Source organism: Salvelinus fontinalis, chromosome 33 (genome assembly GCF_029448725.1).
Source record: "Salvelinus fontinalis isolate EN_2023a chromosome 33, ASM2944872v1, whole genome shotgun sequence".
Lineage (NCBI taxonomy): Eukaryota > Metazoa > Chordata > Actinopteri > Salmoniformes > Salmonidae > Salvelinus > Salvelinus fontinalis.
This window is the reverse complement of record NC_074697.1, coordinates 13,451,170-13,474,968: the sequence shown is the minus strand read 5'-3', so window position 1 is coordinate 13,474,968 and position 23,799 is coordinate 13,451,170. Positions and strand designations below refer to the sequence as shown.

The following is a 23,799-nucleotide window of genomic DNA, read 5'->3' as shown; positions in this document are numbered from 1 at the left end:
CACCCATTTCTTCTCGTTTGCGTGGTACGGTACGTCCTCCCGAACAAGAAGGAATCCCCGGAGATTCCGGTAGAGGGATTCCGGAGCTACGTTTTACGTTCCAGTTCTAGAATTCATCAGTTCTTAGTGTTCTGATTGTGAAGTGGGGGAGGGGCCCAGTCTTAGCGGAACGTTAGAGGGGAAGGGGAGGGGAACGTTAGGCTCTCATAATGAACTAGTCTGCACTCTGGCTGCTTTTCTAATAGGAGCCTCTAAACATCCAGCTCCTTTGATGCGTCAGCTTCATCCAGGGGTCTTTCTCCAACGCGGTTTATCTTCATATCGTTGTCAATATTCTGGGGCCACTGCAGCCAAGCCAGCAGCAGAACAGCCATCCACTCCACCCTCTATCCAACTATAGAAAAACAGCCTAAACCTTGACGCCTTTAAATGCAATGTGTCTTGGTGGTAAGACGGGGTTGTTGATTCAAAACGTGGAACATAACGTGATGAGTAACACCGGTGGGTGGACGGATGTTTCCACAGACTAGACGGAGAACGGATTATTACTTCAGAACAAGTTCAGCTGCTTGTTAAGGCACTTCATACAAAGAGCTAAAAAACACAACAAAAAAAAGGACAAAATAAAAAAGTGGAGAAATGAAGGGACGAGATAAGTGGGTTAGAGGTGCTGGACTGGCTGGAAGGAGGTGGATAGGAGGTAGGGGTCAGGTAGGAGGGAGGTAGGGGGGGTAGGGGTCAGGGAGGGGTCAGGTAGAGGTAGGGGTCAGGGAGGGGTCAGGTAGAGGTAGGGGTCAGGTAGGGAGGGAGGTAGGGGGGGGTAGGGGTCAGGTAGAGGTAGGGGTCAGGTAGGAGGGAGTAGGGGTCAGGGAGGGGTCAGGTAGAGGTCAGGTAGGAGGGAGGTAGGGGGGGGTAGGGGTCAGGTAGAGGTAGGGGGTAGGTAGGTAGGGGTCAGGTAGAGGTCAGGTAGGTAGGGGTCAGGGAGGGGTCAGGTAGAGGTAGTGGTCAGGTAGAGGTAGGGGTCAGGTAGAGGTAGGGGTCAGGTAGGGGTCAGGTAGAGGTCAGGTAGAGGTAGGGGTCAGGTAGAGGTAGGGGTCAGGTAGAGGTCAGGTAGGTAGAGGTCAGGTAGGTAGGGGTCAGGTAGAGGTCAGGTAGGTAGGGGTCAGGTAGAGGTAGGGGTCAGGTAGAGGTCAGGTAGGTAGGGGTCAGGTAGAGGTCAGGTAGAGGTCAGGTAGAGGTAGGGGTCAGGTAGAGGTCAGGTAGGTAGGGGTCAGGTAGGTAGGTAGGGGTCAGGTAGGTAGGTGGGGGTCAGGTAGGGGTCAGGTAGGTAGGTAGGGGTCAGGTAGGGAGGGGTCAGGTAGGGAGGTAGATAGGGAGGGGTCAGGTAGGTAGGGGTCAGGTAGGAGGGAGGTAGGGGGGGGTAGGGGTCAGGATCAGGTAGGAGGGAGGTAGGTAGGGGTCAGGGAGGAGGGAGGTAGGGGTCAGGGAGGAGGGAGGTAGGGGTCAGGTAGGTGGGAGGGGTCAGGGAGGAGGGAGGTAGGGGTCAGGGAGGAGGGAGGTAGGGGTCAGGGAGGAGGGAGGTAGGGGTCAGGGAGGTAGGGGTCAGGTAGGAGGGAGGTAGGGGTCAGGTAGGAGGGAGGTAGGGGTCAGGTAGGTAGGTAGGGGTCAGGTAGGTAGGGAGGGAGGGGTCAGGGAGGGAGGGGTCAGGGAGGGAGGGGTCAGGTAGGGAGGGGTCAGGTAGGTAGGGGTCAGGTAGGTAGGGGTCAGGTAGGTAGGGGTCAGGTAGGTAGGGGTCAGGTAGGTAGGGGTCAGGTAGGAGGGAGGTAGGGGTCAGGTAGGTAGGGGTCAGAGAGGTAGGGGTCAGGTAGGTAGGGGTCAGGTAGGTAGGGGTCAGGTAGGTAGGGGTCAGATAGGTAGGGGTCAGGTAGGTAGGGGTCAGGTAGGTAGGGGTCAGGTAGGTAGGGGTCAGGTAGGTAGGGGTCAGGTAGGTAGGGGTCAGGTAGGTAGGGGTCAGGTAGGTAGGGGTCAGGTAGGTAGGGGTCAGGTAGGAGGGGTCAGGTAGGAGGGGTCAGGTAGGAGGGAGGTAGGGGTCAGGTAGGTAGGGGTCAGGTAGGTAGGGGTCAGGTAGGTAGGGGTCAGGTAGGTAGGGGTCAGGTAGGTAGGGAGGGAGGGGTCAGGGAGGAGGGAGGGAGGGTCAGGGAGGAGGGAGGGAGGGTCAGGTAGGAGGGAGGTAGGGGTCAGGTAGGAGGGAGGTAGGGGTCAGGTAGATGGGAGGGAGGGGTCAGGGAGGAGGGAGGGAGGGGTCAGGGAGAGGTAGGGGGTAGGTAGGTAGGGGTCAGGTAGAGGTCAGGTAGGTAGGGGTCAGGGAGGGGTCAGGTAGAGGTAGTGGTCAGGTAGAGGTAGGGGTCAGGTAGAGGTAGGGGTCAGGTAGAGGTAGGGGTCAGGTAGGGGTCAGGTAGAGGTCAGGTAGAGGTAGGGGTCAGGTAGAGGTAGGGGTCAGGTAGAGGTCAGGTAGGTAGAGGTCAGGTAGGTAGGGGTCAGGTAGAGGTCAGGTAGGTAGGGGTCAGGTAGAGGTAGGGGTCAGGTAGAGGTCAGGTAGGTAGGGGTCAGGTAGAGGTCAGGTAGAGGTCAGGTAGAGGTAGGGGTCAGGTAGAGGTCAGGTAGGTAGGGGTCAGGTAGGTAGGTAGGGGTCAGGTAGGTAGGTGGGGGTCAGGTAGGGGTCAGGTAGGTAGGTAGGGGTCAGGTAGGGAGGGGTCAGGTAGGGAGGTAGATAGGGAGGGGTCAGGTAGGTAGGGGTCAGGTAGGAGGGAGGTAGGGGGGGGTAGGGGTCAGGATCAGGTAGGAGGGAGGTAGGTAGGGGTCAGGGAGGAGGGAGGTAGGGGTCAGGGAGGAGGGAGGTAGGGGTCAGGTAGGTGGGAGGGGTCAGGGAGGAGGGAGGTAGGGGTCAGGGAGGAGGGAGGTAGGGGTCAGGGAGGAGGGAGGTAGGGGTCAGGGAGGTAGGGGTCAGGTAGGAGGGAGGTAGGGGTCAGGTAGGAGGGAGGTAGGGGTCAGGTAGGTAGGTAGGGGTCAGGTAGGTAGGGAGGGAGGGGTCAGGGAGGGAGGGGTCAGGGAGGGAGGGGTCAGGTAGGGAGGGGTCAGGTAGGTAGGGGTCAGGTAGGTAGGGGTCAGGTAGGTAGGGGTCAGGTAGGTAGGGGTCAGGTAGGTAGGGGTCAGGTAGGAGGGAGGTAGGGGTCAGGTAGGTAGGGGTCAGAGAGGTAGGGGTCAGGTAGGTAGGGGTCAGGTAGGTAGGGGTCAGGTAGGTAGGGGTCAGATAGGTAGGGGTCAGGTAGGTAGGGGTCAGGTAGGTAGGGGTCAGGTAGGTAGGGGTCAGGTAGGTAGGGGTCAGGTAGGTAGGGGTCAGGTAGGTAGGGGTCAGGTAGGTAGGGGTCAGGTAGGTAGGGGTCAGGTAGGAGGGGTCAGGTAGGAGGGGTCAGGTAGGAGGGAGGTAGGGGTCAGGTAGGTAGGGGTCAGGTAGGTAGGGGTCAGGTAGGTAGGGGTCAGGTAGGTAGGGGTCAGGTAGGTAGGGAGGGAGGGGTCAGGGAGGAGGGAGGGAGGGTCAGGGAGGAGGGAGGGAGGGTCAGGTAGGAGGGAGGTAGGGGTCAGGTAGGAGGGAGGTAGGGGTCAGGTAGATGGGAGGGAGGGGTCAGGGAGGAGGGAGGGAGGGGTCAGGGAGGAGGGAGGGAGGGGTCAGGTAGATGGGAGGGAGGGGTCAGGTAGATGGGAGGGAGGGGTCAGGGAGGAGGGAGGGAGGGTCAGGTAGGAGGGAGGTAGGGGTCAGGTAGGAGGGAGGTAGGGGTCAGGTAGGAGGGAGGGAGGGGTCAGGTAGGGAGGGAGGGGTCAGATAGGGACGGGTCAGGTAGGGAGGGAGGGGTCAGGTAGGGAGGGAGGGGTCAGGTAGGGAGGGGTCAGGTAGGTAGGTAGGGGTCAGGTAGGTAGGGAGGGAGGGGTCAGGTAGGTAGGTAGGGAGGGGTCAGGTAGGTAGGGAGGGAGGGGTCAGGTAGGTAGGGAGGGAGGGGTCAGGTAGGTAGGGAGGGAGGGGTCAGGGAGGTAGGGAGGGGTCAGGGAGGTAGGGGGTAAGTGCTGGCTGGCAGGCAGTGCTCAGGGTAGATTGGAGCAGAGATGGAAATGATCATCTCCATTGAAAGACGGCGTTCCACACGTTCCCTGCCTTCCTCCTCCCTGTGGTAGTTAGTAGTCTTCAGTGCATCGCAGCAGAGAGAGGACCCTAGAACAGGGACAGCATGAGTTCCTCTGCAGGTTTGTTGTCCCTCACAGATCGTACACGTTTCCATGAGGTGGCACCCAAAAACAGGAAGGAAGACCGACAGACAGGAAATTAGACGTCCAAAAAAATAAAATCAAAAAAATCAATCCAGGAAACAGAAGGGAGGCGTAACATCAAAAGGGAGGGGCGACGGGGACGGGGGTCTCATCTGATCTGCGGAGGAGAGAAACAGCGTAGCTGTAGTGTTTAGTAAGACTAGTCAAACAAACGTACACTCAAAAAACATTTCATCAAGTCATTTCTCCCTCCTGCTTTCAGTGAGTACAACCAATTCATCTCAAACCCATGAACATGTGAACTAACTAACATTTTATGCTTGGTAATGATTCCTCAAAATACATTTCAACCTCAAAACAACTTGTCCGGTTTAAATAAATCCTGTTCATTTCCAAGCAGCGCCTCCGCGACCTCGCTGGCGGTTTTTGAAGGACATTCTGAATGGCGTTATAAAATAAAATTTGATTGAAGAGACCTTCTCACCTCTGTTCCTCGTCCTCCTCACAGCTTGACCTCCTCTCCGTTCTCACTGTGGTACTCTGCAACATACAGGCTCTTGTCTATGCTGCCGGGGATGGGTCTGATCTCTGTTCCCAGCTGCTCCTCGATGCCCTTGAGATTGAAGCGGTCATCGTATGTGATCAGGTTGATGGCCAGACCCAGGTGACCAAAACGACCTGAGGGAGTGGAGAGGTCAAGGTTTTTAAAAAAAACGTCCGAGACCCTCCTTCGATTGACATTAAGTCGTGCTTGAGAGAAAAGCCGGGTTCTCACCAGATCTGCCGATGCGATGCAGGTACGTCTCCCCCAGCTTGGGGAAGTCAAAGTTGATCACCACATTCACAGCCTGAATGTCGATACCTCTTGTGAAGAGGTCTGTGCAGACCAGATTCCGGCAGAGGCCGTTTCTGAAGTCGTGGAACACTCTGTTACGGTGCTCCTGTAAAGAGACAAGTAGTGGTTTTCAGGCTAACTTAACCACGGGCACGTTGGGTAGAGTCAAAACAGAATGAAAGTCTGGTACTGTCTAATCTGGTCCAAAGACAGGCTTGATCTCCAGGGTGTTGTCCTAATAAAAACGCTAAGACTGGTCCCCCGAGCCCAGGTCAACGCTAAGACTGGTCCCCCGAGCCCGGGTCAACGCTAAGACTGGTCCCCCGAGCCCGGGTCAACGCTAAGACTGGTCCCCCGAGCCCGGGTCAACGCTAAGACTGGTCCCCCGAGCCCGGGTCAACGCTAAGACTGGTCCCCCGAGCCCGGGTCAACGTTAAGACTGGCCCCCGAGCCCGGGTCAACGCTAAGACTGGTCCCCCGAGCCCGGGTCAACGCTAAGACTGGGCCCAGAGCCCGGGTCAACGCTAAGACTGGTCCCCGAGCCCGGGTCAACGCTAAGACTGGGCCCCCGAGCCCGGGTCAACGCTAAGACTGGGCCCCCGAGCCCGGGTCAACGCTAAGACTGGTCCCCCGAGCCCGGGTCAACGCTAAGACTGGGCCCCGAGCCCGGGTCAACGCTAAGACTGGTCCCCGAGCCCGGGTCAACGCTAAGACTGGTCCCCGAGCCCGGGTCAACGCTAAGACTGGGCCCCCGAGCCCGGGTCAACGCTAAGACTGGTCCCCCGAGCCCGGGTCAACGCTAAGACTGGTCCCCCGAGCCCGGGTCAACGCTAAGACTGGGCCCCGAGCCCGGGTCAACGCTAAGACTGGGCCCCCGAGCCCGGGTCAACGCTAAGACTGGCCCCCGAGCCCGGGTCAACGCTAAGACTGGGCCCAGAGCCCGGGTCAACGCTAAGACTGGGCCCAGAGCCCGGGTCAACGCTAAGACTGGTCCCCGAGCCCGGGTCAACGCTAAGACTGGTCCCCAGAGCCCGGGTCGACGCTAAGACTGGTCCCCGAGCCCGGGTCGACGCTAAGACTGGTCCCCGAGCCCGGGTCGACGCTAAGACTGGGCCCCGAGCCCGGGTCGACGCTAAGACTGGGCCCCGAGCCCGGGTCGACGCTAAGACTGGGCCCCGAGCCCGGGTCGACGCTAAGACTGGGCCCCGAGCCCGGGTCGACGCTAAGACTGGTCCCCCGAGCCCGGGTCGACGCTAAGACTGGTCCCCCGAGCCCGGGTCGACGCTAAGACTGGTCCCCCGAGCCCGGGTCAACGCTAAGAGTGGTCCCCGAGCCCGGGTCAACGCTAAGAGTGGTCCCCGAGCCCGGGTCAACGCTAAGAGTGGTCCCCGAGCCCGGGTCAACGTTAAGACTGGGCCCCGAGCACGGGTCAACGCTAAGACTGGTCCCCGAGCCCGGGTCAACGCTAAGACTGGTCCCCGAGCCCGGGTCAACGCTAAGACTGGGCCCCGAGCCCGGGTCAACGCTAAGACTGGGCCCCGAGCCCGGGTCAACGCTAAGACTGGGCCCCGAGCCCGGGTCAACGCTAAGACTGGGCCCCGAGCCCGGGTCAACGCTAAGACTGGGCCCCGAGCCCGGGTCAACGCTAAGACTGGGCCCCGAGCCCGGGTCAACGCTAAGACTGGGCCCCGAGCTGAGCCATCTCATCAGCCCTGAGCATAAACCAGAGGCAGACATCTGATCAAAGCTATGGAGCATCCCAAATAGACCCCTATTCCATAAATAGTGCACTACCCATAGGGCTCTGGTCAAAAGTAGTGCACTACCCATAGGGCTCTGGTCAAAAGTAGTGCACTACCCATAGGGCTCTGGTCAAAAGTAGTGCACTACCCATAGGGCTCTGGTCAAAAGTAGTGCACTACCCATAGGGCTCTGGTCAAAAGTAGTGCACTACCCATAGGGCTCTGGTCAAAAGTAGTGCACTACCCATAGGGCTCTGGTCAAAAGTAGTGCACTACCCATAGGGCTCTGGTCAAAAGTAGTGCAAGACCCATAGGGCTCTGGTCAAAAGTAGTGCACTACCCATAGGGCTCTGGTCAAAAGTAGTGCACTACCCATAGGGCTCTGGTCAAAAGTAGTGCACTACCCATAGGGCTCTGGTCAAAAGTAGTGCACTACCCATAGGGCTCTGGTCAAAAGTAGTGCACTACCCATAGGGCTCTGGTCAAAAGTAGTGCACTACCCATAGGGCTCTGGTCTAAAGTAGTGCACTACGTAGGGTCTTAGTCAGCTGCTCCTGGGGTAGTGAGAAAGCAGTAGACACTAGGAGCTGGGCTGACCTGTCTCATCTTGGCATGGATGTAGAAACACGAGTAGCCTAGCTGAGATATCTTCTTGGCCAGCAGCTCCACCCTCTGAGACGAGTTACAGAAGATGATAGACTGGTTGATCTGGAGCTGCGTGGGGAGAGAGGAAACCGATTATAGACTGGTGGATCTGGAAACAGATTATAGACTGGTGGATCTGGAGACAGATTATAGACTGGTGGATCTGGAGACAGATTATAGACTGGTGGATCTGGAGCTGCGTGGGGAGAGAGGAAACCGATTACAGACTGGTGGATCTGGAAACCGATTACAGACTGGTGGATCTGGAAACCGATTACAGACTGGTGGATCTGGAAACCGATTACAGACTGGTGGATCTGGAAACCGATTACAGACTGGTGGATCTGGAAACCGATTACAGACTGGTGGATCTGGAAACCGATTACAGACTGGTGGATCTGGAAACCGATTACAGACTGGTGGATCTGGAAACCGATTACAGACTGGTGGATCTGGAAACCGATTACAGACTGGTGGATCTGGAAACCGATTACAGACTGGTGGATCTGGAAACCGATTACAGACTGGTGGATCTGGAAACCGATTACAGACTGGTGGATCTGGAAACAGATTACAGACTGGTGGATCTGGAAACAGATTACAGACTGGTGGATCTGGAAACAGATTACAGACTGGTGGATCTGGAAACAGATTACAGACTGGTGGATCTGGAAACAGATTATAGACTGGTGGATCTGGAAACAGATTATAGACTGGTGGATCTGGAAACAGATTATAGACTGGTGGATCTGGAAACAGATTATAGACTGGTGGATCTGGAGAGGAAACAGATTATAGACTGGTGGATCTGGAGAGGAAACAGAACATAATAATTGAATAGACATAAAAGTATATACACAGTGGCTTCAGAAAGTAGTCACACCCCTTGAATTTTCACAATTTGTTTTGTTAAAGCCTGAATTTAAAATGAATTAAATTGAGATGCACAAACGGACACGTTTTAATTTTAGTCATAAACAAATGTATGGAAGGAGCGCCTTTGATTTGACGGCCTACACAGCTGCCGTTCTGCACAAGACAACCGTTAGACCGTATGTTGTGCGTATGGTTCTACGCGCGCCCTTTCCCCGGCCGACGCGCCCTTTCCCCGGCCGACGCGCCCTTTCCCCGGCCGACGCGCCCTTTCCCCGGGCCGACGCGCCCTTTCCCCGGGCCGACGCGCCCTTTCCCCGGCCGACGCGCCCTTTCCCCGGCCGACGCGCCCTTTCCCCGGCCGACGCGCCCTTTCCCCGGCCGACGCGCCCTTTCCCCGGCCGACGCGCCCTTTCCCCAGCCGACCTCGGCACGCCCTTTTCCCAGCCGACCCCCGCCCAAACTGAGCAATCGGGGGAGAAGGGCCTTGGTCAGGGAGGTGACCAAGAACCTGATGGTCACTCTGACAGAACTCCAGAGTTCCTCTGTGGAGATGGGAGAACCTTCCAGAAGGACAGCCATCTCTATAGCACTCCATTAAAACAGGACATGATGTTAGGTGCCAGATGGAAGCCACTCCTCAGTAAAAGGCACACGAAAGCCCGCTTGGAGATTGCCAAAAGGAACCCAATGAGAAACAAGATACTCTGGTCTGATGTAATCAAGATTGAACTCTGGCCTGAATGCCAAGCTCCACGTCTGGGGGAATCCTGGCACAATTCCTACGGTGAAGCATGCTGTGGCGATTTTTTGCAGCAGCAGAAAATGGGGAAACTAGTCAGGATCGAACAAAAGATGAACAGAGCAAAGTACAGAGAGATCCTTGATGAAAACCTGCTCAAGAGCACTCCGGATCTCAAACAGGGGCAAAGGTTCACCTTCCAACAGGACAACGACCCTAAGCACACAGCCAAGACAACGCAGGAGTGGATTCAGGAAAAGCAGCGCTCATCCACAGGCAGCGCTCCTAGTGGCCGGAGACTTTAATGCAGGGAAAACTAAAAACCGCTTTACCTCGTTTCTACCAGCATGTTACATGTACAACCAGAGGGGAAAAACTAGACCACCTTAACACCACACAGACCCGCACAAAGCTCTCCCTCCACTTCCATTTGGCAAATCTGACTAATTCTATCCTCCTGATTCTTGCTTACAAGCAAAAAATAAAGGAGGAAGTACCAGTGACTCACTAAATACAGAACTGGTCAGATGCCGCAGATGCTAAGCTACAGGACTGTTTAACTAGCAACAGACTGGAATATGTTCCGTTATATTCCAAATGTTCCGTTATATTACAGGACTGTTTAACTAGCAACAGACTGGAATATGTTCCGTTATATTCCAAATGTTCCGTTATATTACCGTAATTGCTGGACTATTAAGCGCACCTGAATATAAGCCGCACCCACTGAAGTAATTTTTTTTATTTATTTTGTACATAAATAAGCCGCACGTGTCTATAAGCGGCAGGTGCCTACCGGTACATTGAAACAAATGAACTTTACACAGCCTTTAAACGAAACACGGCTTGTAACAAAAATAAATAGGCTTTAACGAAACACGGCTTGTAACAAAAATAAATAGGCTTTAACGAAACAGGCTTGTAACATTTTATTTTTTTAAATAGCAGTAAACAATAGCCTACCAAGAAAGTCCTTGGTCACTATCTTCCTCCTGTGCACTGAAACCACTGAAGTCATCTCCTTTGGTGTCGGAGTTGAATAGCCTCAGAATTGCTTCATCCGATGTTGGATCGTTTTCATTGCGCTCTCCTCACTTTCATCCGGAGGCAAACTCATCCAAGCCTCATTTTCTAGTTCGGGCCATCTGCTTTTCTTTCCTCTGAAAACTTTTGTTGTCTTTTTGCACTAAGTCAGTTTCTCACGCTGCTGTTTCCAACGTCTTATCATCGACTCATTAAGGCTCCCGTGCAGCAGCACTATTTCCTTTTCCAACAGCCAGATCGATCGCCTTCAAATTGAGAGCTGCATCATATGCATTTCTCCGTGTCTTTGCCATGATGAGGGTGACAAAATGACTACCGTAATCAGAATGATGGAAAGTTTGAGCGCGCTCGATTTACGTCACATTATGTGACGGTGCTCAGTTTTTTGGCGGCATGAATTTGTGAAAGCGGGAAAAATCCATAAATTAGCCGCGTCATTGTATAAAGCGCAAGGTTCATAGCGTGGGAAAAAAGTAGCGGCTTATAGTCCGGAAATTACGGTACAGGACTGTTTAACTAGCAACAGACTGGAATATGTTCCGTTACTATAAATAAGAATTTGTTCTTAATTGCCTAGTTAAATAATGGTTGAATGAAAAAAAGTATATACCAGGCGGTGTCAGACACTAAAAATTGTCAAAGGCTCCAGCGACCCGTGTCATAGACCTCTACTAACCCACAGTACCAGAACGCCAAGTCTAGGTCCAAAAGGCTTCTTAACAGCTTCTACCCCCGAGCCATAAGACTCCTGAACAGCTTCTACCCCCAAACCATCAGACTGCTGAACAGTTAATAAAATGGCTACCCGGACTATTTACATTGTCCAGCCTCCCCTTTTTCCACTACTGTTTATCTATGCATAGTCCCTTTACCTCTACCTACATATTACCTCAACTAACCTGTGACTCTGTACCGGTACCCCCTGTATATAGCCTCCACATTGACTCTGTACCGTAATACCCTGTATATAGCCTCAACTTTGACTCTGTACCAGAACACCCTGTATATAGCCTCCACATTGACTCTGTACCCGTACCCCCTGTATATAGCCTCCACATTGACTCTGTACCGTAACACCCTGTATATAGCCTCCACATTGACTCTGTACCGTAACACCCTGTATATAGCCTCCACATTGACTCTGTACCAGAACACCCTGTATATAGCCTCCACATTGACTCTGTACTGGTACCCCCTGTATATAGCCTCCACATTGACTCTGTACCGTAACACCCTGTATATAGCCTCCACATTGACTCTGTACCGGTACCCCCTGTATATAGCCTCCACATTGACTCTGTACCGGTACCCCCTGTATATAGCCTCCACATTGACTCTGTACCGGTACCCCCTGTATATAGCCTCCACATTGACTCTGTACCGGTACCCCCCTGTATATAGCCTCCACATTGACTCTGTACCGGTACCCCCTGTATATAGCCTCCACATTGACTCTGTACTGGTACCCCCCTGTATATAGCCTCCACATTGACTCTGTACCGGTACCCCCTGTATATAGCCTCCACATTGACTCTGTACCAGAACACCCTGTATATAGTCTCCATATTGACTCTGTACCAGAACACCCTGTATATAGTCTCCATATTGACTCTGTACCAGAACACCCTGTATATAGTCTCCATATTGACTCTGTACCAGAACACCCTGTATATAGCCTCTGTACCAGAATTGACTCTGTACCGGTACCCCCTGTATAGCTTGGCTATTTACTCTAATTATTCGTTACTTTTCTATGTTGTTTTTAATTATTTTGTACTTCAGTTTATTTTAGTAAATACTTTCGTAATACTTATTGTTCTTAAAACTGCATTGTTGGTTAAGTAAGAATTTCTACTCGTTGTATTCGGCACTTTTTTAAAAAACATTTTAATTAAAGTTATATTTTTTAAACTAGCCAAGTCAGTTAAGAACAAATTGTTGTTTACAATAACGGCCTACCGGGGAACAGTGGGATAACTGACTAGTTCAAGGGCAGAACGACCGATTGTTACCTTGTCAGCTCGGGGATTCGATCCAGCAACCTTTCGGTTACTGGCCCAACTCTCTAACCACTAGGCTACCTACCGCCCATTATGAGACATAACATTTGCTTTGAAGTCTCTGAATGTCCACACACACACACACTGCGGACTTGAACCCGATCGAACATCTCTGGAGAGACCTGAAAATAGCTGTGCATCGACGCTCCCCATCCAACCTGACAGAGATTGAGAGGATCTGCAGAGAAGAATGGGAGAAACTCCCCAAATACAGGTGTGCCAAACTTGTAGCGTCATACCCAAGAAGACTCAAGGCTGTAATCGCTGCCAAAGGTGCTTCAACAAAGTACTGAGTAAAGGGTCTGAATACTTATGTAAATGTGATATTTCACACACACACACTTCTAAAAAAATTATGTTTTTTTTGCTTTGTCATTATTGCTAGTAGATTGATGAGGAAAACTTAATTTTAGAATAAGGATGTAACTTAGCCTACGACCCACTGACGCAGACCTTTGGAACATCTAATAAATCCATATAATTTATTACTATCCGAGCAGCTAACCGATCGCTGCAGCTGTACATAGTCCACCTGTAAATAGCCCAGCCAATCTACCTACCTCATCCCCATACTGTTTTTATTTACTTTACTGCTCTTTTGCATACCAGTATCTCTACTTGGACATCTGCTCATTTATCACTCCAGTGTAAATGATAAATTGTAATTATTCGCTCCTATGGCCTATTTATTGCCCTACCTCCTCATGCCTTTTGAACACACTGTATATACTTTTTCTACTGTGTCATTGACTTGTTTATTGTGTTATTGACTTGTTTATTGTTTACTCCATGTGTAACTCTGTGTTGTCGTTTGTGTCGCACTGCTTTGCTTTATCTTGGCCAGGTCGCAGTTGCAAATGAGAACTTGTTCTCAACTGGTCTACCTGGTTAAATAAAGGTGAAATAAATTTATATACAATCTACGCAATCACAATAAATCCATTATTTTAGAAGAAAATGTAGTCTATTTCAGAAGAACAGAATAGCATACTCTGAGTTGTCCTTATGTTAGTTCCTGATCTGGCTATGCCATGTGGCTATGGGGTTACACTAGTTAATATAGCAGGTCCTGATCTGGCTGTGGGCTACACTAGTTAATATAGCAGGTCCTGATCTGGCTGTGGGCTACACTAGTTAATATAGCAGGTCCTGATCTGGCTGTGCCATGTGGCTGTGGGCTACACTAGTTAATATAGCAGGTCCTGATCTGGCTATGCCATGTGGTTGTGGGCTACACTAGTTAATATAGCAGGTCCTGATCTGGCTGTGGGCTACACTAGTTAATATAGCAGGTCCTGATCTGGCTGTGGGGCTACACTAGTTAATATAGCAGGTCCTGATCTGGCTATGCCATGTGGCTGTGGGCTACACTAGTTAATATAGCAGGTCCTGATCTGGCTATGCCATGTGGCTGTGGGGCTACACTAGTTAATATAGCAGGTCCTGATCTGGCTATGCCATGTGGCTGTGGGGCTACACTAGTTAATATAGCAGGTCCTGATCTGGCTGTGCCATGTGGCTGTGGGGCTACACTAGTTAATATAGCAGGTCCTGATCTGGCTATGCCATGTGGCTGTGGGGCTACACTAGTTAATATAGCAGGTCCTGATCTGGCTATGCCATGTGGCTACACTAGTTAATATAGCAGGTCCTGATCTGGCTATGCCATGTGGCTACACTAGTTAATATAGCAGGTCCTGATCTGGCTATGCCATGTGATTGTGGGCTACACTAGTTAATATAGCAGGTCCTGATCTGGCTATGCCATGTGGCTACACTAGTTAATATAGCAGGTCCTGATCTGGCTATGCCATGTGGCTACACTAGTTAATATAGCAGGTCCTGATCTGGCTATGCCATGTGGCTGTGGGGCTACACTAGTTAATATAGCAGGTCCTGATCTGGCTATGCCATGTGGTTGTGGGCTACACTAGTTAATATAGCAGGTCCTGATCTGGCTGTGGGGCTACACTAGTTAATATAGCAGGTCCTGATCTGGCTATGCCATGTGGCTGTGGGGCTACACTAGTTAATATAGCAGGTCCTGATCTGGCTATGCCATGTGGCTGTGGGCTACACTAGTTAATATAGCAGGTCCTGATCTGGCTATGCCATGTGGCTGTGGGGTTACACTAGTTAATATAGCAGGTCCTGATCTGGCTATGCCATGTGGCTGTGGGGCTACACTAGTTAATATAGCAGGTCCTGATCTGGCTATGCCATGTGGCTGTGGGCTACACTAGTTAATATAGCAGGTCCTGATCTGGCTATGCCATGTGGCTGTGGGGCTACACTAGTTAATATAGCAGGTCCTGATCTGGCTATGCCATGTGGCTGTGGGGCTACACTAGTTAATATAGCAGGTCCTGATCTGGCTATGCCATGTGGCTGTGGGGCTACACTAGTTAATATAGCAGGTCCTGATCTGGCTATGCCATGTGGCTGTGGGCTACACTAGTTAATATAGCAGGTCCTGATCTGGCTATGCCATGTGGCTGTGGGGCTACACTAGTTAATATAGCAGGTCCTGATCTGGCTATGCCATGTGGCTGTGGGGCTACACTAGTTAATATAGCAGGTCCTGATCTGGCTATGCCATGTGGCTACACTAGTTAATATAGCAGGTCCTGATCTGGCTATGCCATGTGGCTGTGGGGCTACACTAGTTAATATAGCAGGTCCTGATCTGGCTATGCCATGTGGCTGTGGGGCTACACTAGTTAATATAGCAGGTCCTGATCTGGCTGTGGGCTACACTAGTTAATATAGCAGGTCCTGATCTGGCTATGCCATGTGGCTGTGGGGCTACACTAGTTAATATAGCAGGTCCTGATCTGGCTGTGGGCTACACTAGTTAATATAGCAGTTCCTGATCTGGCTGTGGGCTACACTAGTTAATATAGCAGGTCCTGATCTGGCTATGCCATGTGGCTGTGGGGCTACACTAGTTAATATAGCAGGTCCTGATCTGGCTATGCCATGTGGCTGTGGGGCTACACTAGTTAATATAGCAGGTCCTGATCTGGCTGTGGGGCTACACTAGTTAATATAGCAGGTCCTGATCTGGCTATGCCATGTGGCTGTGGGGCTACACTAGTTAATATAGCAGGTCCTGATCTGGCTATGCCATGTGGCTACACTAGTTAATATAGCAGGTCCTGATCTGGCTATGCCATGTGGCTGTGGGGCTACACTAGTTAATATAGCAGGTCCTGATCTGGCTGTGGGCTACACTAGTTAATATAGCAGGTCCTGATCTGGCTATGCCATGTGGCTGTGGGGCTACACTAGTTAATATAGCAGGTCCTGATCTGGCTGTGGGGCTACACTAGTTAATATAGCAGGTCCTGATCTGGCTATGCCATGTGGCTGTGGGGCTACACTAGTTAATATAGCAGGTCCTGATCTGGCTGTGGGCGACACTAGTTAATATAGCAGGTCCTGATCTGGCTGTGGGCTACACTAGTTAATATAGCAGGTCCTGATCTGGCTGTGGGCTACACTAGTTAATATAGCAGGTCCTGATCTGGCTATGCCATGTGGCTGTGGGGCTACACTAGTTAATATAGCAGGTCCTGATCTGGCTATGCCATGTGGCTGTGGGGCTACACTAGTTAATATAGCAGGTCCTGATCTGGCTATGCCATGTGGCTGTGGGGCTACACTAGTTAATATAGCAGGTCCTGATCTGGCTGTGGGCTACACTAGTTAATATAGCAGGTCCTGATCTGGCTATGCCATGTGGCTGTGGGGCTACACTAGTTAATATAGCAGGTCCTGATCTGGCTGTGGGCTACACTAGTTAATATAGCAGTTCCTGATCTGGCTGTGGGCTACACTAGTTAATATAGCAGGTCCTGATCTGGCTATGCCATGTGGCTGTGGGGCTACACTAGTTAATATAGCAGGTCCTGATCTGGCTATGCCATGTGGCTGTGGGGCTACACTAGTTAATATAGCAGGTCCTGATCTGGCTGTGGGGCTACACTAGTTAATATAGCAGGTCCTGATCTGGCTATGCCATGTGGCTGTGGGGCTACACTAGTTAATATAGCAGGTCCTGATCTGGCTATGCCATGTGGCTACACTAGTTAATATAGCAGGTCCTGATCTGGCTATGCCATGTGGCTGTGGGGCTACACTAGTTAATATAGCAGGTCCTGATCTGGCTGTGGGCTACACTAGTTAATATAGCAGGTCCTGATCTGGCTATGCCATGTGGCTGTGGGGCTACACTAGTTAATATAGCAGGTCCTGATCTGGCTGTGGGGCTACACTAGTTAATATAGCAGGTCCTGATCTGGCTATGCCATGTGGCTGTGGGGCTACACTAGTTAATATAGCAGGTCCTGATCTGGCTGTGGGCGACACTAGTTAATATAGCAGGTCCTGATCTGGCTGTGGGCTACACTAGTTAATATAGCAGGTCCTGATCTGGCTGTGGGCTACACTAGTTAATATAGCAGGTCCTGATCTGGCTATGCCATGTGGCTGTGGGGCTACACTAGTTAATATAGCAGGTCCTGATCTGGCTATGCCATGTGGCTACACTAGTTAATATAGCAGGTCCTGATCTGGCTGTGGGCTACACTAGTTAATATAGCAGGTCCTGATCTGGCTGTGGGGCTACACTAGTTAATATAGCAGGTCCTGATCTGGCTGTGGGGCTACACTAGTTAATATAGCAGGTCCTGATCTGGCTATGCCATGTGGCTGTGGGGCTACACTAGTTAATATAGCAGGTCCTGATCTGGCTATGCCATGTGGCTACACTAGTTAATATAGCAGGTCCTGATCTGGCTGTGGGCTACACTAGTTAATATAGCAGGTCCTGATCTGGCTGTGGGGCTACACTAGTTAATATAGCAGGTCCTGATCTGGCTATGCCATGTGGCTGTGGGGCTACACTAGTTAATATAGCAGGTCCTGATCTGGCTATGCCATGTGGTTGGTGGGCTACACTAGTTAATATAGCAGGTCCTGATCTGGCTATGCCATGTGGCTGTGGGGCTACACTAGTTAATATAGCAGGTCCTGATCTGGCTATGCCATGTGGTTGTGGGCTACACTAGTTAATATAGCAGGTCCTGATCTGGCTGTGGGGCTACACTAGTTAATATAGCAGGTCCTGATCTGGCTGTGGGGCTACACTAGTTAATATAGCAGGTCCTGATCTGGCTGTGGGGCTACACTAGTTAATATAGCAGGTCCTGATCTGGCTATGCCATGTGGTTGGTGGTTGTGGGCTACACTAGTTCATTTAGCAGGTCCTGATCTGGCTATGCCATGTGGCTGTGGGCTACACTAGTTAATATAGCAGGTCCTGATCTGGCTGTGGGCGACACTAGTTAATATAGCAGGTCCTGATCTGGCTGTGAGCTACACTAGTTAATATAGCAGGTCCTGATCTGGCTGTGGGGCTACACTAGTTAATATAGCAGGTCCTGATCTGGCTGTGGGCTACACTAGTTAATATAGCAGGTCCTGATCTGGCTGTGAGCTACACTAGTTAATATAGCAGGTCCTGATCTGGCTGTGGGCGACACTAGTTAATATAGCAGGTCCTGATCTGGTTGTGGGCGACACTAGTTAATATAGCAGGTCCTGATCTGGCTGTGGGCTACACTAGTTAATATAGCAGGTCCTGATCTGGCTATGCCATGTGGCTACACTAGTTAATATAGCAGGTCCTGATCTGGCTATGCCATGTGGCTGTGGGGCTACACTAGTTAATATAGCAGGTCCTGATCTGGCTGTGGGCTACACTAGTTAATATAGCAGGTCCTGATCTGGCTGTGGGCTACACTAGTTAATATAGCAGGTCCTGATCTGGCTATGCCATGTGGCTGTGGGGCTACACTAGTTAATATAGCAGGTCCTGATCTGGCTATGCCATGTGGCTGTGGGGCTACACTAGTTAATATAGCAGGTCCTGATCTGGCTATGCCATGTGGCTGTGGGGCTACACTAGTTAATATAGCAGGTCCTGATCTGGCTATGCCATGTGGCTGTGGAGCTACACTAGTTAATATAGCAGGTCCTGATCTGGCTGTGGGGCTACACTAGTTAATATAGCAGGTCCTGATCTGGCTATGCCATGTGGCTGTGGGGCTACACTAGTTAATATAGCAGGTCCTGATCTGGCTATGCCATGTGGCTGTGGGGCTACACTAGTTAATATAGCAGGTCCTGATCTGGCTGTGGGGCTACACTAGTTAATATAGCAGGTCCTGATCTGGCTATGCCATGTGGTTGTGGGGCTACACTAGTTAATATAGCAGGTCCTGATCTGGCTGTGGGGCTACACTAGTTAATATAGCAGGTCCTGATCTGGCTGTGGGGCTACACTAGTTAATATAGCAGGTCCTGATCTGGCTGTGGGGCTACACTAGTTAATATAGCAGGTCCTGATCTGGCTATGCCATGTGGCTGTGGGGCTACACTAGTTAATATAGCAGGTCCTGATCTGGTTGTGGGCTACACTAGTTAATATAGCAGGTCCTGATCTGGCTATGCCATGTGGTTGTGGGCTACACTAGTTAATATAGCAGGTCCTGATCTGGCTGTGGGCTACACTAGTTAATATAGCAGGTCCTGATCTGGCTGTGGGCTACACTAGTTAATATAGCAGGTCCTGATCTGGCTGTGCCATGTGGCTGTGGGCTACACTAGTTAATATAGCAGGTCCTGATCTGGCTATGCCATGTGGTTGTGGGCTACACTAGTTAATATAGCAGGTCCTGATCTGGCTATGCCATGTGGCTGTGGGCTACACTAGTTAATATAGCAGGTCCTGATCTGGCTGTGGGCTACACTAGTTAATATAGCAGGTCCTGATCTGGCTATGCCATGTGGCTACACTAGTTAATATAGCAGGTCCTGATCTGGCTATGCCATATGGCTGTGGGGCTACACTAGTTAATATAGCAGGTCCTGATCTGGCTATGCCATGGGGCTACACTAGTTAATATAGCAGGTCCTGATCTGGCTGTGGGCTACACTAGTTAATATAGCAGGTCCTGATCTGGCTATGCCATGTGGCTGTGGGGCTACACTAGTTAATATAGCGGGTCCTGATCTGGCTGTGGGGCTACACTAGTTAATATAGCAGGTCCTGATCTGGCTATGCCATGTGGTTGTGGGGCTACACTAGTTAATATAGCAGGTCCTGATCTGGCTATGCCATGTGGCTGTGGGCTACACTAGTTAATATAGCAGGTCCTGATCTGGCTATGCCATGTGGCTGTGGGGCTACACTAGTTAATATAGCAGGTCCTGATCTGGCTGTGGGCGACACTAGTTAATATAGCAGGTCCTGATCTGGCTGTGCCATGTGGCTGTGGGCTACACTAGTTAATATAGCAGGTCCTGATCTGGCTGTGGGCTACACTAGTTAATATAGCAGGTCCTGATCTGGCTGTGCCATGTGGCTGTGGGCGACACTAGTTAATATAGCAGGTCCTGATCTGGCTGTGGGCTACACTAGTTAATATAGCAGGTCCTGATCTGGCTGTGGGCGACACTAGTTAATATAGCAGGTCCTGATCTGGCTGTGGGCGACACTAGTTAATATAGCAGGTCCTGATCTGGCTATGCCATGTGGCTACACTAGTTAATATAGCAGGTCCTGATCTGGCTATGCCATGTGGCTGTGGGGCTACACTAGTTAATATAGCAGGTCCTGATCTGGCTGTGGGCTACACTAGTTAATATAGCAGGTCCTGATCTGGCTATGCCATGTGGTTGTGGGGCTACACTAGTTAATATAGCAGGTCCTGATCTGGCTGTGGGGCTACACTAGTTAATATAGCAGGTCCTGATCTGGCTATGCGATGTGGCTGTGGGGCTACACTAGTTAATATAGCAGGTCCTGATCTGGCTATGCCATGTGGCTGTGGGGCTACACTAGTTAATATAGCAGGTCCTGATCTGGCTATGCCATGTGGCTGTGGGGCTACACTAGTTAATATAGCAGGTCCTGATCTGGCTATGCCATGTGGTTGTGGGCTACACTAGTTAATATAGCGGGTCCTGATCTGGCTGTGGGCTACACTAGTTAATATAGCAGGTCCTGATCTGGCTATGCCATGTGGCTGTGGGGCTACACTAGTTAATATAGCAGGTCCTGATCTGGCTGTGGGGCTACACTAGTTAATATAGCAGGTCCTGATCTGGCTGTGGGGCTACACTAGTTAATATAGCAGGTCCTGATCTGGCTATGCCATGTGGCTGTGGGGCTACACTAGTTAATATAGCAGGTCCTGATCTGGCTATGCCATGTGGCTACACTAGTTAATATAGCAGGTCCTGATCTGGCTGTGGGGCTACACTAGTTAATATAGCAGGTCCTGATCTGGCTGTGGGCTACACTAGTTAATATAGCAGGTCCTGATCTGGCTGTGGGGCTACACTAGTTAATATAGCAGGTCCTGATCTGGCTGTGGGCTACACTAGTTAATATAGCAGGTCCTGATCTGGCTATGCCATGTGGCTGTGGGGCTACACTAGTTAATATAGCAGGTCCTGATCTGGCTATGCCATGTGGCTGTGGGGCTACACTAGTTAATATAGCAGGTCCTGATCTGGCTATGCCATGTGGCTACACTAGTTAATATAGCAGGTCCTGATCTGGCTGTGCCATGTGGCTGTGGGGCTACACTAGTTAATATAGCAGGTCCTGATCTGGCTATGCCATGTGGCTGTGGGGCTACACTAGTTAATATAGCAGGTCCTGATCTGGCTATGCCATGTGGCTACACTAGTTAATATAGCAGGTCCTGATCTGGCTATGCCATGTGGCTGTGGGCTACACTAGTTAATATAGCAGGTCCTGATCTGGCTATGCCATGTGGCTGTGGGGCTACACTAGTTAATATAGCAGGTCCTGATCTGGCTATGCCATGTGGCTACACTAGTTAATATAGCAGGTCCTGATCTGGCTATGCCATGTGGCTGTGGGCTACACTAGTTAATATAGCAGGTCCTGATCTGGCTATGCCATGTGATTGTGGGCTACACTAGTTAATATAGCAGGTCCTGATCTGGCTGTGGGGCTACACTAGTTAATATAGCAGGTCCTGATCTGGCTGTGGGGCTACACTAGTTAATATAGCAGGTCCTGATCTGGCTGTGGGCTACACTAGTTAATATAGCAGGTCCTGATCTGGCTATGCCATGTGGCTGTGGGGCTACACTAGTTAATATAGCAGGTCCTGATCTGGCTATGCCATGTGGCTGTGGGGCTACACTAGTTAATATAGCAGGTCCTGATCTGGCTATGCCATGTGGTTGGTGGGCTACACTAGTTAATATAGCAGGTCCTGATCTGGCTGTGGGGCTACACTAGTTAATATAGCAGGTCCTGATCTGGTTGTGGGCTACACTAGTTAATATAGCAGGTCCTGATCTGGCTGTGGGGCTACACTAGTTAATATAGCAGGTCCTGATCTGGTTGTGGGCTACACTAGTTAATATAGCAGGTCCTGATCTGGTTGTGGGCTACACTAGTTAATATAGCAGGTCCTGATCTGGCTATGCCATGTGGCTGTGGGGCTACACTAGTTAATATAGCAGGTCCTGATCTGGCTATGCCATGTGGCTACACTAGTTAATATAGCAGGTCCTGATCTGGCTGTGGGGCTACACTAGTTAATATAGCAGGTCCTGATCTGGCTGTGGGCTACACTAGTTAATATAGCAGGTCCTGATCTGGCTATGCCATGTGGTTGGTGGGCTACACTAGTTAATATAGCAGGTCCTGATCTGGCTATGCCATGTGGCTACACTAGTTAATATAGCAGGTCCTGATCTGGCTATGCCATGTGGCTACACTAGTTAATATAGCAGGTCCTGATCTGGCTATGCCATGTGGCTGTGGGGCTACACTAGTTAATATAGCAGGTCCTGATCTGGCTGTGGGGCTACACTAGTTAATATAGCAGGTCCTGATCTGGTTGTGGGCTACACTAGTTAATATAGCAGGTCCTGATCTGGCTATGCCATGTGGCTGTGGGGCTACACTAGTTAATATAGCAGGTCCTGATCTGGCTGTGGGGCTACACTAGTTAATATAGCAGGTCCTGATCTGGCTATGCCATGTGGCTACACTAGTTAATATAGCAGGTCCTGATCTGGCTATGCCATGTGGGCTACACTAGTTAATATAGCAGGTCCTGATCTGGCTATGCCATATGGCTGTGGGCTACACTAGTTAATATAGCAGGTCCTGATCTGGCTATGCCATGTGGCTACACTAGTTAATATAGCAGGTCCTGATCTGGCTATGCCATGTGGCTGTGGGGCTACACTAGTTAATATAGCAGGTCCTGATCTGGCTATGCCATGTGGCTGTGGGGCTACACTAGTTAATATAGCAGGTCCTGATCTGGCTATGCCATGTGGCTGTGGGGCTACACTAGTTAATATAGCAGGTCCTGATCTGGCTGTGGGGCTACACTAGTTAATATAGCAGGTCCTGATCTGGCTATGCCATGTGGTTGTGGGTTACACTAGTTAATATAGCAGGTCCTGATCTGGCTGTGGGCTACACTAGTTAATATAGCAGGTCCTGATCTGGCTGTGGGCTACACTAGTTAATATAGCAGGTCCTGATCTGGCTATGCCATGTGGCTGTGGGGCTACACTAGTTAATATAGCAGGTCCTGATCTGGCTGTGGGCTACACTAGTTAATATAGCAGGTCCTGATCTGGCTGTGGGGCTACACTAGTTAATATAGCAGGTCCTGATCTGGCTATGCCATGTGGTTGTGGGCTACACTAGTTAATATAGCAGGTCCTGATCTGGCTGTGGGGCTACACTAGTTAATATAGCAGGTCCTGATCTGGCTATGCCATGTGGCTGTGGGGCTACACTAGTTAATATAGCAGGTCCTGATCTGGCTATGCCATGTGGCTACACTAGTTAATATAGCAGGTCCTGATCTGGCTATGCCATGTGGCTGTGGGGCTACACTAGTTAATATAGCAGGTCCTGATCTGGCTATGCCATGTGGTTGGTGGGCTACACTAGTTAATATAGCAGGTCCTGATCTGGCTATGCCATGTGGCTGTGGGGCTACACTAGTTAATATAGCAGGTCCTGATCTGGCTATGCCATGTGGCTGTGGGGCTACACTAGTTAATATAGCAGGTCCTGATCTGGCTGTGGGGCTACACTAGTTAATATAGCAGGTCCTGATCTGGCTATGCCATGTGGCTACACTAGTTAATATAGCAGGTCCTGATCTGGCTATGCCATGTGGCTGTGGGGCTACACTAGTTAATATAGCAGGTCCTGATCTGGCTATGCCATGTGGCTGTGGGGCTACACTAGTTAATATAGCAGGTCCTGATCTGGCTATGCCATGTGGCTGTGGGGCTACACTAGTTAATATAGCAGGTCCTGATCTGGCTGTGTGGCTACACTAGTTAATATAGCAGGTCCTGATCTGGCTATGCCATGTGGTTGTGGGTTACACTAGTTAATATAGCAGGTCCTGATCTGGCTATGCCATGTGGCTACACTAGTTAATATAGCAG

General features: G+C 50.8%; 1 protein-coding gene and 1 long non-coding RNA gene across 3 annotated transcripts in view; one reads left to right on the top strand and one right to left on the bottom strand.

Moving 5' to 3' along the window:
* The first annotated feature begins 1,637 nt into the window (after positions 1–1,637).
* LOC129831736 (uncharacterized) lies at positions 1,638–3,097 on the top strand. The gene is made up of 3 exons (XR_008755806.1): positions 1,638–1,673; positions 2,661–2,702; positions 3,041–3,097. It is a non-coding gene; the product is annotated as an uncharacterized LOC129831736 (long non-coding RNA).
* Positions 3,098–3,742: 645 nt separating this feature from the next.
* The window catches only part of ddx6 (DEAD (Asp-Glu-Ala-Asp) box helicase 6), a 68,518-nt gene continuing 48,461 nt past the window's right edge, over positions 3,743–23,799 (bottom strand). Inside the window, exons 10-13 of one of the 2 annotated variants that reach the window (XM_055895136.1) lie at positions 7,495–7,611; positions 5,096–5,261; positions 4,805–4,998; positions 3,743–4,472 (exon numbers count right to left, since the gene is read on the bottom strand). In XM_055895136.1, the coding sequence (XP_055751111.1) occupies positions 4,823–4,998; positions 5,096–5,261; positions 7,495–7,611 (459 nt within the window). In that variant the 3' untranslated portion in view covers positions 3,743–4,472; positions 4,805–4,822. Of the gene's footprint in view, positions 4,478–4,804; positions 4,999–5,095; positions 5,262–7,494; positions 7,612–23,799 lie in introns of both variants that reach the window. The other variant, XM_055895135.1, reaches the window with a different exon arrangement.